At 31.4% G+C, this 19,016-nt stretch overlaps 1 protein-coding gene across 3 annotated transcripts; it reads left to right on the top strand.

Moving 5' to 3' along the window:
- Positions 1-1,625: 1,625 nt before the first annotated feature.
- LOC111685833 (cullin-3-B) lies at positions 1,626-18,635 on the top strand. Of its 3 annotated transcripts, none has more exons than XM_023448117.2 (12): positions 1,626-1,695; positions 4,235-4,917; positions 12,093-12,476; positions 12,551-12,814; positions 12,891-13,388; positions 13,457-13,627; positions 13,696-13,863; positions 13,934-14,048; positions 14,116-14,288; positions 14,352-14,575; positions 17,672-17,810; positions 17,877-18,635. In XM_023448117.2, exons 2-12 carry the CDS (start codon positions 4,858-4,860, stop codon positions 18,027-18,029), a joined length of 2,349 nt encoding a protein of 782 aa, XP_023303885.1. In that variant the 5' UTR covers positions 1,626-1,695; positions 4,235-4,857; the 3' UTR covers positions 18,030-18,635. The 3 variants fall into 3 exon arrangements, with proteins under 3 accessions (XP_023303885.1, XP_023303883.1, XP_046807321.1); XM_023448115.2 differs by lacking the exon at positions 1,626-1,695 and adding an exon at positions 3,676-3,792; XM_046951365.1 differs by lacking the exons at positions 1,626-1,695; positions 4,235-4,917 and adding an exon at positions 7,324-8,297.
- Positions 18,636-19,016: the final 381 nt, after the last annotated feature.

The following is a 19,016-nucleotide window of genomic DNA, read 5'->3' on the forward strand; positions in this document are numbered from 1 at the left end:
TTTTGTAATTTATTTATTAATATTAACCACTGTTGATACTAGCTATGTATTAGTTTCAATATTATAAATGAATTTCATAAATTGTATTGTTATCTTCCGTATAAATTAATCAATCATACGAAATTTTCACCATTTATTACAGTTCCATTTTTATGACACTTTTATTTACAACTGATATGCAATAATCTATTATTAGTTTCGGATAGCAGCCGGAAATTGGGCTTATGACTTCTAAAATAAATAATCAATGATTTTACAATTGAGAATAATTTTTATTCATTGTTGAAATGAGATTTGATATGCGTAAGATATTCAAACAATAACAAATTTTAAATTTGTTTAAATTAATAAATTTTCAATAATAAGGATTTTCTTTCCTGAGTGTTATGTTTCTGGAATAGAAATTTATTAACTAACCAACTAACTAACGACGTAACTAATTAACTAACTAACTTACGACGTAACTAATTAACTAACTAACTAACTAACTAACTAACTAACTAACTAACCAACTAACTATCTATCTATCTATCTATCTATCTATCTATCAAACTATCTATCTATCTACCTATCTACCTATCTATCTATCTATCTATCTATCTATCTATCTATCTATCTATCTATCTATCTATCTATCTATCTATCTATCTATCTATCTATCTATCTATCTATCTATCTATCTATCTATCTATCTATCTATCTATCTATCTATCTATCTATATATCTGTCTATCTATCTATCTATCTATCTATCTATCTATCTATCTATCTATCTATCTACCTATCTATCTATCTATCTATCTATCTATCTATCTATCTATCTATCTATCTATCTATCTATCTATCTATCTATCACAAACTAACTTTCAGGTAGTTTTTGTTTTATTAACAATAGTCTTAGAAATTTACTCGGATATGTAAAGAAATGTAAAAATAAAAAAACGCTCTAAACAATCCCCAAAACAAAACAAGAGGCATGTTGTACTTCCCATTAACATCTGGTAGCACTTCCACTCTTGAGGTATTTCGGTGACTTAAACCGGCCGTCTATAAACTTTTTACTTTTAAATCATAATGGACAGTTTTATTAGTTGTTTTTAGTTGTTTTAGTAAATATATTAACCCTTTTATGTTGTTATTTTTTACAGAACTTTTAATAATTGGTTATAAATACCGTTCTCATTTATAAATAAAAGTTTCAATGCCGGCTTATAGTTGTTTTTTTGTTGTTTAATTTTCAGACGGCGTCGTTACTAATTTCGATGGGCGCTGGACTTTGCATTGTAAAAGAAAATTTCATACAGCATAAAGAAAAGAATAAAAATCTAATATATTAAGTGATGAAATAAAAATATTTTACAAAGAAATTTTACTAAATAAAAGCAAAAAAACAAAGAACAAATTTTTCCTTAGCAAATAAAACAAACAACTGATACGCATAAATAGTTTATTAGTGCTATAAAATAAAAACTATTTTGCTTTTCGGTGCATGTAATAAAAATTTTATTTTTTCTTTAGTTACTTTTCAAGTTTTCTGTTCGCCCCCAAAAAAAAAGAAAAGTGCCAACAAACAAAAAAGAAACGAAAACAATTCATTTGTAGTGATGTAAATAATTAAAAAAGGAAAAACTCAATTGAAATAAGAAAATTTGCATTTTTGATGAAATATTAAGAAATTTGTTTAAAAAAGGAACAGGTAAGAAAAAGTGTAAATTTATAAACAAAAAAAAATATGTTAATACGAATGGTGTGTAGGGTAAACAACCAAAAATATACGAATTATGGAAGTACTAAAAAGTGTAATTGACGTTTCACAGGGTGTCAGAGAACTTATTTATTTCTTACGATAGTTGTGTGTAAACAAATAGTATAAGTTTTATATACTAGACAATAAAAAGTATTTCCGTAAATTGTTTTACAAAATTTCAACAAAAAACCATCAACAACTTTTTTAAGCATTTATGTATATGGATTTAGTAAATATATTGATTTATTCGCAGACGTAGTCTGAGAATCGGTTATGGGTTGTCATTATCAAATGCTATCGTTTTACCTTATTTAAGTTCCCAGTAAAAAGTTACATGGCAAAGATGTTATTTAATCAGTGGTGCTAGTGATGACGAAGTGTTTCGATTTAGGTGAAACATTCATGATTTTAACATTAGCGTGTCATTGGAGATCATGTGTTTATGCGAGAATTTTGAATAATCGAACCAATACAAATTCGATGTTTCGAAAACGATGTTTCATTGGTCGCAGCTATTTGTTTAGTATGTATTTTCTGAATATATTTAAAACGTTTTTAAGGAAATTTTTATAATAAATGTAGAAAAAATATATAAAATATTAATAATCAAAATTATGTTTAATGCTATATTAATATCTCTTAATTATGTAAACAATCTGAATTTATTTTTGAAGTTTTGAAAACATTTTTAGATTGAGTTGTATTGACACTGTTATTAAAGAAGTCATGAAACTTTGCACCAATTAAAATTTTTTTCTTGGGTTAGTTTAGAAAGTTAAATAAGTAATTGAAGATAAGAACGACTAATATAATAATCATTGTTTAGCATGTGAGAGAAGTACATCATCCCTGCTTCCTATACTATGATAAAAGTCAAAGTAAGCTTTTTGTTAGTGGCATTATATCCGAAGGATCAGCCAAATTAATCTTTTATTACCGAAAATTTTTGAAGGGGAATGAAACAATTTTAAATAAGTAAAAAATAAACTGATTAATGGAGCGCAATGGAAATAAAAACAGGTGAACTATTAAACCTGGAAGTTTAATAAATCGATTTCTTAAGAAATAATTATAAGAGATTCTTAGTCTTTCTATAAAACCCTGTCAAAAGAATGATAAATTCCTCACTTAAAACCTGCAATGTCAAAGTACTGACAGTAGACTTAGGTACTTTTTGACAGCGTTTCACTTCTTATTTATTCTTTGGCCACAACCTATCATTATCACATTAGCTCATGTATTACAGCTTTATCGTTTCTTGTTCCTATTTATATACGCATATTCTGCAATAATTAAGCAATGCCCCAGAATCCTTTCACATAACATCAAGTGTTGACCATACAGTAATTGATATTTTGCAATCCAATCTACTATTCCAGTACTGTTTTACCTTTGATACAAATTGCACACGCATTAAATTTTCTAAAAATCCAATCGTCCCCAATTAGAATGTTAGTCGTAATCCTACGATGTTTAATTCCATAACTGGGGTTATAATGCAGAATTCGTCCAGAATATTTGACTAACGAGACTTATAGAATATGACTAACTTCCTGTCCCGATGTAGGGGACACGTAAAGTATGAAGTCTAAGGTCCCTAATGGTATACTACTAATAGAGCCAGCTTTACCAATACACCTTTTGCATATGAAAAATACACAGTTATGTGTGAGATAAGATGAACAGGGTTCACATATTGAACTAACAGACTTCTGTCTAATAATCCGTTTATTCTTAATAAATCTTTTTAATATCATAAAAAAATCCTCGTTCCATTACCTAAGGACATGAGATAAGATTTAATACCTTTAAACATGCCTTATAAACCAGAACATAAATTTCTGATCGTAATATACATCGATTGACTAAAAACAATTAGTTTAAGACCAATTTGTCCTTGTAACATAATATCATTGCTATTATTTTGCTCCGATTTGTACCTTTAACAACTTGCTATACAATCTGGCATCACTGCTTTTTCACTTATATTTTAGACAGTTTTTCGTTGATTCTTCTTGAGGCTGCAAAAAATGAGAAATTTTTCACGTAAATATATTTTTTTAATATAAAATAAATTACAAATTTTTGCAAAAATTTATAACCAATGTGCAAATTTTACAAAACTAACAAAATAATAAATCAAACAACACTTAAAACTAACTAAACAAATGGCCAAAACAACAAAATAAAAAATTTTTATGAATAGTCAAAGAATAAAAGTTACAAAAAACTATTATTGAAATCACAGTGAAAAGAAAAAGGGGACATACAAAATATAAAAAAAACGAAATGAATTAAAATAAAATTTGTAATGATGACAGTGAAAATTAAAAATTCCTTTTTTCTCCACTTTTATAATACTTGCACAAAAAAAAAAGAAAAACGAATTGCAGCCAATATAAAAACAACAAAAAATACAATAAAAAATCCATTTAATAATAATTTTCTTTTGTTTTTTTCTGTTTTTATTTCGTTTTTTGTTAAACAGGAGCACATTCATTACAGAAGTGACCCGTCCGTAGGCAGTAGGAAGCATCAACAAACAACTGCAATCCAAGTGTAATACAGCAACAACAATAATACAAAAAGATATATATAGTAAAAATAGTTGGAAATCTTGTTCAGCAGTAAACCAAAGGCCAGCAGAAATTTCTGCTTTGTAATTGTACCGATAAGACCAATATAAAACAAAAAATATAATTAAAACACACACAAAAAAAGTAAAATAATTGCCGCACATTTGTTTTCTTTCATTAACTGGCTGAACTGTGTGGTGTGGTGTGTGCCTGCCTCCATTGCGTGTATTTGCCGCCGCTCCAAATCTATATTTTGTCTTTTCTTTTTCTTTTAAAATTCTTCATCATCTACCCGTGTTTTGCTGTGTCTTTGTTTTACGGCCTCCCATTGTTGTAATTTTCTGTTTCGTTTGCAAAACAAAACAAAAGAATAACGAGAAAACAACAACATTAATCGCAAAAACTAAAAAAAATAAAACAAAATTGTTTTGAATTTTTGTGGTTTTTGCCGGCCGATCATTGTGATCGAGTGAAAAGCCACAATTTTGCTTGTTAAGTTCATAAAGTGGAGGAAAATTGTCGCCGTTTACAGACCATGAATATCAGGAGCACCGCTCCCAAGAAGGAGGGAAAGATGCGCATACGTGCCTTTCCGGTAAGTATCTGTTTACATTGATTGATTCTTATTTTAATATATAAACATAAAGGACATCATGATATTTTGGTTATTTCATAAAACTATTGTGTAACTCCAATTAGAATTGATTTTGGGAATGAGTTCGATATCAATAGGATTGAAAAGACAAAATAACACAAAAATAGAAGTTCTGGCACAACAGGGAGCAACGTGTTAAATGTCTATAACTCTCGGATAGAGTGCACCACTGAAGGTTCTTATTAAGCTTGTCACCTTTTTAAGAGGTTAGACAGTTTACTATTGGATTATTTAATGAATTGTCCATAGACTAATTAAAAGTTTACCTTAATCAATAGCCTAGTCTATAGACTGTCAATTGACTAGTCAATAGTTTAACTTAGTCAATAGCCAATCTAGAGTCAATAGTTTAATCTAGTGAATAGTCATTCCGATGCTCCAACACACATTTATCACATGTTGGACAATTTCATAGCAAATTTATGGTTTGAGGATCCATGAGATTTTTTTAATTTCTATGACTATTTGGACATTTAGGCATTTCCTATAATTAATAGGGTTTTTAATGGCTGGGAATTGAGTGTATTCTGGGGAATTTTCAGAATTGACTTCATTCTGTGGGATTCCATGGAATTGTTTTTATTCCGTGAAAGTCCCATGCATTGACTTAATATCGGGGAATTCCAGCGAATTTATTTTATTTCGGGAAATTCCCGAAATTTAAACTTATTTTTGGGTAGGGTTCTATAGTTGAAACGAGAAGTCGACTTTTTGCATTTAGTTAAAAGTCGAATTTTCGACTTTTTGCATTTAGTTAAAAGTCGACTTTTTGTATTTTAAGAAAATCTTTGAATCTTTACTCCCTAAGAAGGGAATCACATTGGATCTTCTGGCTTCCGAATGTAGGTATACCTTTTTTCCCTTGTTTTTCTAATTGGTCATTTAGCCATTTTCTTTAATTATACTAAAGTTTCTAAATGCCGAGAATTGACTGTATTCCGGAGAATTTTCAGGAATTAACATTATTCTGGGGAATTCCATGGAATTGATTTTATTCCGGTGGAATTCCCATGCATTGACTTAATATCTAAAAATTCAAGTGAATTGATTTCATTTGGGAAATTCAAGAAATTTTAACTCATTTCAGGTTAGGGCTCTATAGTTGAAACCAAAAGTCGACTTTTCGACTTTTTGGATTTAGTTAAAAGTCGACTTTTTGCATAATAAGAAAAGACGATTTTTCAACTTTTTTGGACTTCTCGGATTTTTTCGATTTCTTTCGAATTTTGCCGACTTTTTGACTTTTTTTCGACTATTTTTTTACTTTTTTTCGCCTGTTTTAGAGTTTTTGACTTTTCTTCACTTTTTTTAAATTTTCGACTATTTTTGACTTTTTTCTACTATTTTTGAGTTTCGACTTTTTTGACATTTTACGACTTTTAGACTTTTCTTTGCAAAGTAGACTTTTCGACTTTTTTCACAGATGATAGTCGAGTTATCGACTTTTTTGTAACAAAATAGTCGACTTATTTCGACGATTATCGAACGATTGTTCGATAATTCGAAAGTCGATTTATAAAATCCCATTTCTGGGATATCTGATGAATTGAATTTAATCCCGTGAACTGTCAAAGCAATGGATTTATATAATATGTTCGATACGATCGATCACTTGAAGCTGATCTATGGCGAAGCTTACAACCAACTAGCTCTATGAAACATGTGAGATTTATCCCACATGTTTGGTATAGTGTGGTTTTTAGTTGATTATACTGTAGCTAACATGGACAGCATAAGTGCCCCAAGATCACCCAGATTATATGCTTCTAAATCCTCGGTGTCACTTTTCACTTCCTATCGGTAGAAAAGCAAACTATTTGGTATTTGACAACTGGAATTGTTCCTTACTTTTCTCAACATTTCGTTTTGTATTAGGATACCTTTTTAAGAACGTATCGTAACTGAAAGCATTTACCTTATTGTTATAAACACCTCGATTGTGTTTATAACAATATCGAGGAAGATCTTTCGTATTTTGTTTTTTTTGTTTTTTTTTTTGTATTTTATCTGATGATAACCATAATATGTTGAACATAATGTTTGAAACTTTAAACTAATGTTGCTTAAAGGTGCAAACAATTTCAAAACTCTTTGTTATTTCAAAACTCCATGTATAAACCTCTGTATCAAGTGGCATATTTTTTAAAAGAGTATTTTCTTTCCCCACTTATTAGCCTATATAATAAAACTTGTTATCCCTACTTTAATCTTGATTAAAAAAAATAATTCAAAGACAACTTTGAATATATTGTCAAAAACAAAATTTTAAGTTAAATAAAAAAATATTTTTTTTTATAAAATGTTTTTATAATTTTCAAATAAAAACTGTAAAAAATTAACTTTGTGTTAAACCACATTTGAATAAAATAATATTATTGTGAAACAAATAAGATTTTATGATTAAATTCTACAAATAATAAAGAAATTGAAGCGTAAATCTAAAACCAACAAGCAAAAGCAGTTGTTGGCAGAGCAGTAGTAAGATATAAACCAGCAATTAAAGGGCCAAATAAGAAACGAAACTAAATTTTAATAATATTTTGGTATTTGCAAAAGGGTAATGTTTTAAAATTCCAAAATAAACCAATGATTGTTAATAACAACTTTAAAAGAAAGCGACGTCGTTTTGAGAGGAGAGGAGCTGATAAAAGTGATATAATTAAACTGAAAAACTAACGCAAATATAAACAAATTTAAAAGTTTTAATTAACAGCTGTAAAAGAAAATCAAAATTGTTGCTTTATTTTCAATACAAAATAATTTTGATTTAATTTTTTCAAAATTTCAAACTACCACAGAGAAGTAGCAACAAATTCAAGCAAATCGTCGTTAACTAAATTTAAAGAACTCTTTGTTATTGCTGCAATTTAAAAACTCTTCTTTTTTGTTTAATATTACCCCTACCAATGCCCAGGGAATATCGTCCTGGTGCATATAACCGCAATAAAACCTCAAATAATACGAATACAAACTCCTCCGGTGCCAGTAGTAGTAATACAAACAATAACAACAATAACGCTACAAGCAATTATCGCTCTTATACGGGTCGTTTTAGTAACGATCCTAGCCCTTCCACAACTTCTCCTACACATGCCTCTAATACTAGCCGTTTACGTAAAATTTTCATAAATAAAAATTCATCTATTAGCTATAAAGATGAACAGCCCTCAACGTCGGCGGCCTTATGGAAATCAAAAAATTTTATTGATAAACAAAAGCAACGTCCATTAGCTAATATTTCCTCTACGTTCAACAAGTTAATAGAAATTCAACGCAAATTTCCTTTATGGCAAGCGGATTATAAAACAAATGGTTTTAAAGTTAGTATAAAATTTATTTTAAAAAAATTCTTAAATATTTTTTTTTTAAGTTTGAAAGACTGATCGATTCAAATAAATTTTTGCTCTAAGAAAATGTTTTATACAGAAATCATCTAAAGGTACAAAAAGATCATATGACATAAAGAAACGAACTATAAAATATAGGAGATCTAGACTTGAAGTGAAAGAAAGGAGCAGATTCATTTCCGGATGAATCTAGTTTTTTTCAGTCAGTTGATCTTGAAGTCAGGAGGATGATTGATCTGAACATGGAAAGCAAATTCGAAATGTTATATATCTCGATTCATTGAGTACAAATTAAAATTTTTGTTTTTGTGAGCTTCAGTAATTGTATGTTAGGTAAGCAGGTTTTCCGTTGTTTCTGTAACAGATTGACTGTGATTGGATGTTATTTCCGTGGGGAAAAACTTCCGGTTGTTGCTGTTGAATACGAGGACTGATCCAGTTGATTCTGCACATATCTGCATATGTTTTCTTCGTATAAACAAAGATCCTTCCTGACATGCCTCGGGGATGTAACCATCTGTTAAAATTGGGATTATTTCTCCGATGACACCCCTGGAGGAACTGTTTGGTCAACATGACATTATGTTCCTTGACTGTAAGGACCTTCGTTTCCTCGTGCAGGATTCATTGAGTACAAATTGAAATCTATGTTTTTTTAGCTTTAGTAATTTTATGTTAAGTAAGCAGGATTTTCATTATTGTTGTAACAGATTGACTCTGACTAGATGTTCTTTCCGTGGGGAAAAACTTCCGATTGTTGTTGTTGTTGAATACAAGGACTCATCCTGTGTATCCTGCATATATCTGCATATGTTTTTCTCGTATATACAAAGATCCTTCCTGACATGCCTTTGGGGGAGTATCCGACTGTGTGTTGTTAAAATTAGGATGACTCCTTCGTTGACATCCCAGTAGGAACTGAACGACCAATCGTTTTACATGTAGCCAACAAAGTTTCTTTATCCATACCCCAAGTTTTGGTTCCGGTTGATACAGCTGTTGCTGAGTTGACAAAATTTGGCCAATTGAGAATCGGTTCGTTCCGCTGCGGAGATCCTATTGTCGTGGGAAAGAGGTTTTCCATAAGTTCTCAACGCTCCAGACACATGAGTCCATTCTGTTGATCCTTTTGTGATACCTGTAAAAAGAGAAGAATCAGTGTATCGATGTACTTCCACCTAATTTATTCTAAATATTTGACATTCTATAGGTAACCTCAGTCGAGGATACCGATGATGATGTCCATAATATCTCATGTTTGCATTTAGTTTTCGCATAAAGATTCTGCAGTGGTATAGTCAGGCACTGGTGCAGTCTTATTGTGAAATTTATTGCTACATCGTTGTGGAATGTGAAGCATTCAGGAATCCGGTTTCATAAGATAACTATCAGTTTATTTAATGTCTAAGAAATCTAATGTCCAAGTGTGTACAAATACTATCTCATACAACATCCTCTGTTTTAAAGTTCTCAGTATAGATTTTAAATGATCCATAATTCTTATTTCTTTCTTGTTTAGATTGTATTATATTGATTCGAAAAAGCTTCGCCTTTCATAAGAAATTTCCAGGATTATAAACTATAAGGTTATAAGTTATGTACTGACTAATGGAAGAAATAAACAGTACCCTAGTTTCGGGTTTTTCATCTTGGAAATAATCGATGTGAAGTAACGTAATGACTTCTAAAGAAACTAAGTCATCATGACAAAAATTTTTTCAAAACAAAGTTTGAAAGAGATTTATGAGATTGTATGAATCATTTAACATAATCGTTAAACTTTTTGGTGGATCATTTCGAAGAGTTAAAAGCGGAAATCATGTTCCACTTTTAATTACTACGCTACCATGGAGATGCCGATCATATATTCAAACATAGATCCGGGTACTAGGTGGCTGTAGAGTACCTAGAAATTACATAGCGTACGATTTGGCAAAAACCGGCTTCCATTTACATGAAATGAATCGACATAATAATTGGTGTTGCAACAGTTTGTCTTAGGCTGACAGTTCTTTCCTAGAATAAAAAAATCGGTTAATGCTATTTAAAATCTTTGGACGAGTAGTAGTGGCAACATCGACACTACAGCGAGAACTTCATAGATTTGATTTAATTGTCGTAAGAAATCATAATAGGTGAAGAGTACCTCGAAATTACATAGCGGAGGATGTGGAAAGTTCTTTCCTAAAACAAAACAAAAATCGGTTGCTAATGCTATTGACAATTATTGGCCGCGACTAGTCGTGGGAACATCGACAATACAGCGAGAACTTCAAAGATTTGGTTTAATTGTCGTAAGAACTCATAGTAGGTTTTGTGGCCTGCACGGACCAGATAGTCAAGCCTTTTGCTTTACATCGAGGCAGACCTATATTCTTTATGATGATCGATAGTCCACAAATTTGTAGGGGCTTTCAATGGCAATGAAATTTGCCACAACAAAAAAGAATAAAAACACTTGAGCATTTTAATTAAGCCTGTACAGCGCTCTCAAAGTTTTAAGACTTTGGTCTATTCTTCATCGCACAATATAGCTTTAATCAATATCTACAAGACAAGGGAGTTTGTAAGTGGTTTTGATTTCATATTATACATGTAAAAATAATATCCTTTGGTTATATCGAGCTTTAAGAAGACTGCCTCAATAACCTAAAATATTAAAAAAAGCCATAAATCACTTGTATGCAATTTTCGGACAAAATTTCTGAAGTCTACTGTGACTTCGATTCGAAAGCTAACCCTGTATTAAAGGGTTCCTGCTATTTTTCTTATAGAATAGAAGTGAAAATTTTGTTCAATTGAAATTTTTATTTCCCTCGAAAGGGAAAATTGTTACTTGCTGTGAACAACTCATTCACAATAGTTGATTTTGTATGGAACAGCTGTTCAATGTTTACAAAATTCCATCAACAATTTTAACAGCAGGGTCATTTTTTCACGACAAAAAAGTTAGTGAAAGAAAAAAGTTATGATTGGCGACAGCGATGGATATGTTTCGTATAGACTCTACTAAACCAATTGATTGAGAGTAGAGCTGTAAAGCCTGGTAAAGAAACACCCAAAGACTACTACTACTATGGGTTCCAAATTTGTTTTCAACTAAATTATATTAATTTTAGATGAATTTGAAAATGTTTAAATAATTGGAACTTAATTTTGAATTATTATTGACAAAATTTTATTTTGGAAGAATTTTGAACATTCGAATTTAATTTCGAAAACAAAATTATGCTAATTTAAGATGAATTTGAAAACATTTAAAAAATTCGAACTTAATTTTGAATTATTATTGACTAAATTTTATTTTGAAAGAATTTCGAAAATTCGAACATAATTTCGAAAATTCGAATTTAATACCGAAAATTCGAACTTAATTTCGAAAATTCGAATTTAATTTCGAAAATTCGAATTTAATTTCGTAAATTATTTTTTTATCTAATTTATCTTAATATTAAACAATTTTTAAAAATTTGAACTTAATTGCGAAATTTGGAACTTGACTTTGAAAATTTTAACTTCCTTTCAGGTGTTTAAACTTGATTTCGAAAATCTTTTTTTTTTTAATAAATTTTGGAAAGATTTTCCATAATTTAAAGATTTCGAACTTAATGTCGAAAATTAAATCTTAATATTTAATTTTCAATTTTAATTGCGAATTTTAGTTCGAAATTTAGTTTTTTGATGAAAAATATTAAATTTAATGAAAATTTTTTATTTCAAGAAATTAATTTTGAAAATTTTTCTCTTTCTCTTCTCTCTCCTACGCAGGCCTCTATGGATGAGAAATATGTCGAAACAATATGGGCCAGTTTAAAAAACGCTATACAAGAGATCCAAAAGAAAAACAATTCGGGTCTATCATTCGAACAGCTGTATCGCAATGCCTACAATATGGTACTACACAAATACGGTCATCGTTTGTATTTCGGTCTAAGAGAAGTGGTCAAAGAGCATCTAGAGGGTAAGGTGCGCAAAGATGTCCTCGAAAGTTTGCACAATAATTTTCTGCCAAAACTCAATCAGGCCTGGACTGATCATCAGACATCGATGGTAATGATACGCGATATACTAATGTATATGGATCGTGTGTATGTGCAAAATCGTGAAGTAGAAAATGTCTATAATTTAGGTCTAATACTATTTAGAGATGAGGTAAGTTAACAAATGCAACTAAATCTTTACTTATTTCATCTTAATGTGTTTTGTTTTTCTTGTTCTTGTCAAAGATTGTACGCTATTCGGAGATACAGAAGGCTTTGCGTGAAACGCTTTTAGGTATGGTTATGGATGAGCGTAGCGGTGAAGCTATAAATCATTTAGCTATTAAAAATGCTTGCCAAATGTTAATGGCATTGGGCATTAATTCACGTTCAGTGTATGAGGATGATTTCGAGAAGCCATTTTTAGCCCAATCGGCTTCTTTTTATAAATTTGAATCGCAAAAGTTTTTGGCCGAAAATAATGCTAGTGTTTATTTAAAGAAGGTTGAGGTAAGTTTTCTTTTGTTGTTATTAAATTAAAGAAGAAATTAATTATCGTTTTCTTTTCTCTCTTTCTCTCCAAAAGGCACGCATTCAAGAAGAATCGGCCCGAGCTGCTCTCTATTTGGACAAAGACACTGAACCGCGCATTGTTAAGGTAGTCGAAGATGAACTCATTAAAAAACACATGCGCACTATTGTCGAAATGGAAAATTCAGGCGTAGTTTATATGATTAAAAACTCGAAAACCGAAGATCTGGCCTGTACCTATAAATTGTTTTCACGTCTCAAGGAGGAGGGTCTTAAGGTTATTGCCGATACTATGTCGGCCTATTTAAGGGAACAGGGACGTATGTTGGTCAAAGAGGAAGAGAATGGCACAACAAATCCCATAACATTTGTACAGAATTTACTTGATCTTAAAGATCGTTTCGATCAATTTCTACATCATTCATTCAACAATGATCGGCTTTTTAAAAATGTCATCTCATCGGATTTTGAGCATTTTCTTAATTTAAATTCAAAATCTCCGGAATATTTGTCGCTATTCATCGATGATAAATTGAAAAAGGGTGGCAAGGGTGTAAGTAGTAATTGAAACAACAAAATTTATACAATTTTACTCAGAAAAATTTCCTATTTCTTAAACAGATGACTGAACAAGAAATTGAGGTTATATTGGATAAGACTATGGTGTTGTTTAGATTCTTATTGGAAAAAGATGTCTTTGAACGTTATTATAAAACTCATTTAGCCAAGCGTTTACTGCTCAACAAATCGGTCTCGGATGATTTTGAAAAGAATATGATTTCGAAATTAAAGGTAAAAGATTTTATATTCGATGTCTTTTCAATAATTGTCAAAAATTTCCTATTCGTTTTTTTCAAAAGACTGAATGTGGCTGTCAATTTACTTCAAAATTAGAGGGAATGTTCAAGGATATGTCTATATCGAATACCACCAATGAGGAGTTCAAAATCTATATAAATAATCATAATATTAATTTAACTGTGGAATTCACCTGTAGGATACTTACTACCGGTTTTTGGCCTACACAGGTTAACTCTTTTTTTCTTAAAATATATTATTTATTAATATTTTTGTTTATATATTGTTTTTTTTACATAGACTTCCACACCCAATTGTAATATACCAGCGGCGCCCAGAGAAGCCTATGAAATATTTAAGAAATTCTATTTGGATAAACATTCTGGACGTCAATTGACTTTACAGCCACAACTTGGTAATTGAAATTAGTTTCAATATGATTTTATACATAAAAACTCTTTAAAAATTCTTTAATTAAATAGGTAATGCTTGCCTCAATGCCGTCTTTTATGGCCGCAAAGTTGTCGACGCTGCGGCGGCTGCTGCCGAAAAGGATAAAGATGCGCCCAGTTCTAGTATGTCTTCGTCCAGCTCCAGTGGTTGTACTATACCTGCTACAACACGTAAACATATTTTAACCGTATCCACGTATCAGGTATTCTTGCCCGTTTTACTTTTTCTAATTTGCAATTGTAATCTCATTATCTTTCATTTTCAGATGTGTATACTGATGCTTTTCAATAATCGTGAGCTTATGACTTACGAGGAAATCCAACAGGAAACCGATATACCCGAACGTGAACTACAAAGAGCTATACAATCGTTGTCGATGGGTAAACCATCACAACGTTTACTGGTGCGAAATTCTAAAACAAAAACTAAGGATATTGATCCATCGGATGAGTTCCTGGTGAACGATGCGTTTGTTTCGAAATTCCACAGGTAAGTTTAAGGATTCAAATGTCATCACAAATAACATAAACTTAAAGTTTATTTCTTATGGAAGATTTCTTTGAGAAAAACAAAGTATGCTTAGGAATGAAACGGTTGAGAGAAAACTCATTTCTCTGATAAAGCATAATTGACTGTCTTTTTCGCTTTTCCATCTTTGCCATAGACTGTAAGTTCAAAGACTGTCTCTGTTATCTCTGAAACCTCTATAATAACAGTGACCACCGGTTGTCACTACTACTAAAGTTCTCAGACTTCATTAGCAATTCTAAGTCTAGCCAACAGATTATCCTGGTTTTAGCTTTGGCTAATTAGCGAAATTGTTTGTCAAATATTTTTATATATTTGCGTCCTAAGATCCAATACAACCTATAACTTGTTTCTAATTCCTGATCATAATGTAATTGTTGCATTGAACGTCATTCATAGAAATTTCATCAAGACCTAATGAGTGTTGTACTTTGAGGTTCTTTGCACGCCCCAGAATAACGTATAAACATTCCGTTAGAATCCAAAGTACTTATTTTCCTATCTGAATGATCGTCAATCGTTCATAGAGATAAAGCTTCCAGACCACGTAGAGTTAAACAAGGCGAAGTACAATTGCCGTTATTGTTTAATTTCTACTTCTCTAAACTTTCCGCACTTCCACTAGCAGTGAATGTGATATCTTATAAGGACGGCTGTACTAACATGGTGTCGAATCACAACATTAATGAATCATGCGTTCTGGCGAATGGTTATCTTCATGAAATACATACATTAGTTCTTTACTGCGCGTAATCTGTCATTATCACCAGCAAAGTCATTGGCTGCACTTTTTACCACCTGGACCGTTCCCACGACAATACCGTTCTGGAACGACCCGATTCTCAATCGGCCAAAGATTGTCAACTCATCAACAGCTGTATCAACCGGAAGTTTTTTTCCTCACGGAAGAACATCCGTTACAGCCAACCTTTTACAACAACAACCATCTGGACAAAGGAAATAAATGTAACCCTTAGTATCGTAGTCGATGAAGTTCAAATTCCGACTATGAACCACTTAAACATCTTGGGGGTCACATTTGACAGACAATTCGTCAGCTTATGCCACTGTAATAATGTATAAATAAGGCTTCCCAAGCACTAGCCGACAGCACTTGGAGTATGAATAAAAAAATCTAATTAGCTATATATAATCGATAGGTTGGTCAGTGGTTAATTATGCTGCTCCGGTGACGACACCTTCGCTCAATGATAAACAGTGTAGAAACATTCAAAATGCTGCTGTAAGGACTAACACAAAGGTTCTTCCAGATAAGGAAAGTCATGTTGACTAAACAATATCTCTTAGGGTGTCGTCTGAGAAGTCATCCCAACTTCAACAACATACAGTTGAATACTTCCCCGAGGTATGTCGGAAATAATCTGTGTATCAATGAACTGCCATGGAAAACAAAAATTGTTCCAACACTACTAAGATCGGGATAAAGCAACATGTTTAATAACAACTTGCCCAGCATTTGAAAAAGGTTCCCAAGATATCCACCACATACTCAACTGTTCAGTCAACCCTACTTAACTCGTCCAATTAATGTTCAAAACTGAGTCTCTTCTTCGATTCTACTTGACAGTTTGCGCGTAGTGAACTACCACGTAAACGAAACGAACTGCCAAGGAAAACAAAAGTTGTTCTAGCACAACTAAGACCGTGATAAAGCAACATGTTTAATAAATACTTGACCAACATGTTGTGAAGGTTCCCAAGATACCCACCATATATTCAACTGTTCAGCCAACCCTACTTCCCTTGTCCAATTAATTTATTGACACATCTAGCACAATTTTAAGCCTAAGCATTTATGTAGAAACCCCCCTAACCCCCAACTTGATTATTGTATAGTTTTATTTATTGCAACAATAACAATCCCCTTTCAAAGTTCTTAGATTATATCTATCCCGTCCAGTAAGTTCTCTGATAGTTTTTACATCCAACTGTGTTGGTCATAAGGTCATTAATATCATACGATTCATTTTGCTGCATATTTATGTCTTAAAATTTATCACAAATCATATTTTCATAGCGACAAATAAGTGACTTGACCCACCTGTCTCTTACTATTTAGATCAAGGTTCAAACCTTATCTTATAAGATTGCCACTTCCTTACCCTGTTCATTTCAAAGCCATGGTACCCCGCAGCACAGCCTTATTGAAAAACGTTTCACAATAGAATGGATTTTGTACCAAGCAAACAACCACCCTTCACTTCTCTTGAAGCTTTCATTGTAAACATTCGTTCCATCATAGGCGAGTAAGACTTAGATACTGAATCTCTTACAGGGATCAACCTAATGAAGTGGTCTCATAACCTTATCCTATAGGATGAAATATAGCGAAACTTTACAGGTTTGACTAAATGACCTCTTTACACATTGACACCTTGCAGGTGTCCTCTTGCAGGGATCAACATAATAAAGAGGTATCATAACCTTATCCTACAGGATGAGATTTTGTCCATAAAAAGAGCGATGGTGTTCCTCTCTAATGCTAGCAGCAGTATCTTATACAGCGGAAACATTACAGGTCTGACAAAATGGTCCTTCTTGACCTTTTTACACATTGACACCCCAGGTCGCTAACATTTTTGAGTTTTCAATGAAGATTCTATGTTTGTTGCTAGCCAACGATGTTTTCTACAGGAATGCGTTTACACGACAGTTGGATCTTTGCTGTGGAACGTGACCTGAGTCTTATTCGAACAAAGATTATAAATCTAGCTGTATCAACCAAATGTTTTTTCACTAGGAATCAAACTATTGGCTAATGTCAAACTGTTATAATAGCAACAACTGCAGGGATTGTCACAACAAGAATGAAAATTAAACTACAGAGGATTTTTTCTTTGTTTTTGTTCTTTTCCTAATAAAGCGTTTATTTCTAATATAGATACTAGAGGTTAGTTCCTTACCCTGCTGAACATTGTTATATTATGTCCTGTGGGTGGGACGAAACAGAATTCATTGAACAATTTTTAATTTTTCACACAAAATCTGAAATCATCTCTATTCTATTATTTTCCATTTTTTTGATCTTTTTTGTAGAGTTAAAATTCAAACTGTGGCTGCTAAAGCAGATACGGAGCCAGAACGTAAAGAAACCAGAGGAAAAGTTGATGAGGATCGTAAACATGAAATTGAAGCAGCAATTGTGCGTATAATGAAAGCACGAAAACGTATGCCGGTAAGATTTAACGATTTAAAATAATCCAAACATTTTATTTATTAATTACTATTTTTCTTTTTACAGCACAATTTACTGGTATCAGATGTAACATCTCAATTGAAATCCAGATTCCTACCATCACCCGTCTTGATCAAAAAACGAATAGAGGGTCTAATCGAAAGAGAGTATTTGGCTAGAACGCCAGAAGATCGTAAAGTTTATGTTTATTTAGCTTAAATGTCAAATGAAAACTAATCAACCAATCAACCAACCAACCAATCGCGCAGAGACAGACAGCAGACATATACAAACAAACAAACAAGCAAGCAGAAAAACACAAACACGCTTTGATAGATATTTGTGTTGTTTTTTTTTAAGAAAAAGAAAAAAAATGCAAAACAGAAAACAAGAACCAAGAACTTTTCCAATCATGCATTAACATAAATAACAAAAAGAATAACACACTTCCTCGAAAACACCTTTAAAATCCTTTTAACCAACAACACCCCTAACACCTCTCACGTCTACATACACTCAATCACACACACACACATCAACAAATCCTATATTATACATACATATAATAAAATATATATATTTTCAAATGTGAACTCTTAAAACGTGGAATAGAAAGAAATAACAAACCAAAATTTATATTTTCAAATTTACAACAAAAAAAAATCGAAATGTTTGAAATATTTTTTTAAAAGAAAAATTACAATTGTTCATGCTCTCTCTCGCTCTGTGTATTTTAAAAGTTATTGAGCAAAGAACAATAGAGTGTGTTTGTTATAAAATAAAATTGAAAAAACAAGGACAACATTGTCAAGTTTTATATAGTTAGTATTTTTTTTTTAATTATTTAAAAATCTTAAAGGATTATTGATAAATTTTGTTTTTCTACTGAAAATAATATAAAAATATATACTTCTAAAGACAAATTTGGATTATTATTATTAATTTCTTTTTTTTTCTTTCTCTCTATAAATTTTACAACTTTTTGGAATATTTATCGTTTTATCTCTTTTTGTTTTTGATTTTCTTTAGTCTTCCCCATGTAAACTAAATAAAAACAAAGATTCTATACTTTGAACTGAAAATGACTTTACCTAATAAATAATTGTGTTTATTTTTTTAAATTTTTCTTTATTCATAAAACCAAACTGTTTTGTTAATAACACTTGACTTAATTAACAATTAAGACAAAATTTGCGAAATAAAAAT

Source organism: Lucilia cuprina, chromosome 2 (assembly GCF_022045245.1).
Source record: "Lucilia cuprina isolate Lc7/37 chromosome 2, ASM2204524v1, whole genome shotgun sequence".
In the NCBI taxonomy this organism is placed as follows: Eukaryota; Metazoa; Arthropoda; class Insecta; order Diptera; family Calliphoridae; genus Lucilia; species Lucilia cuprina.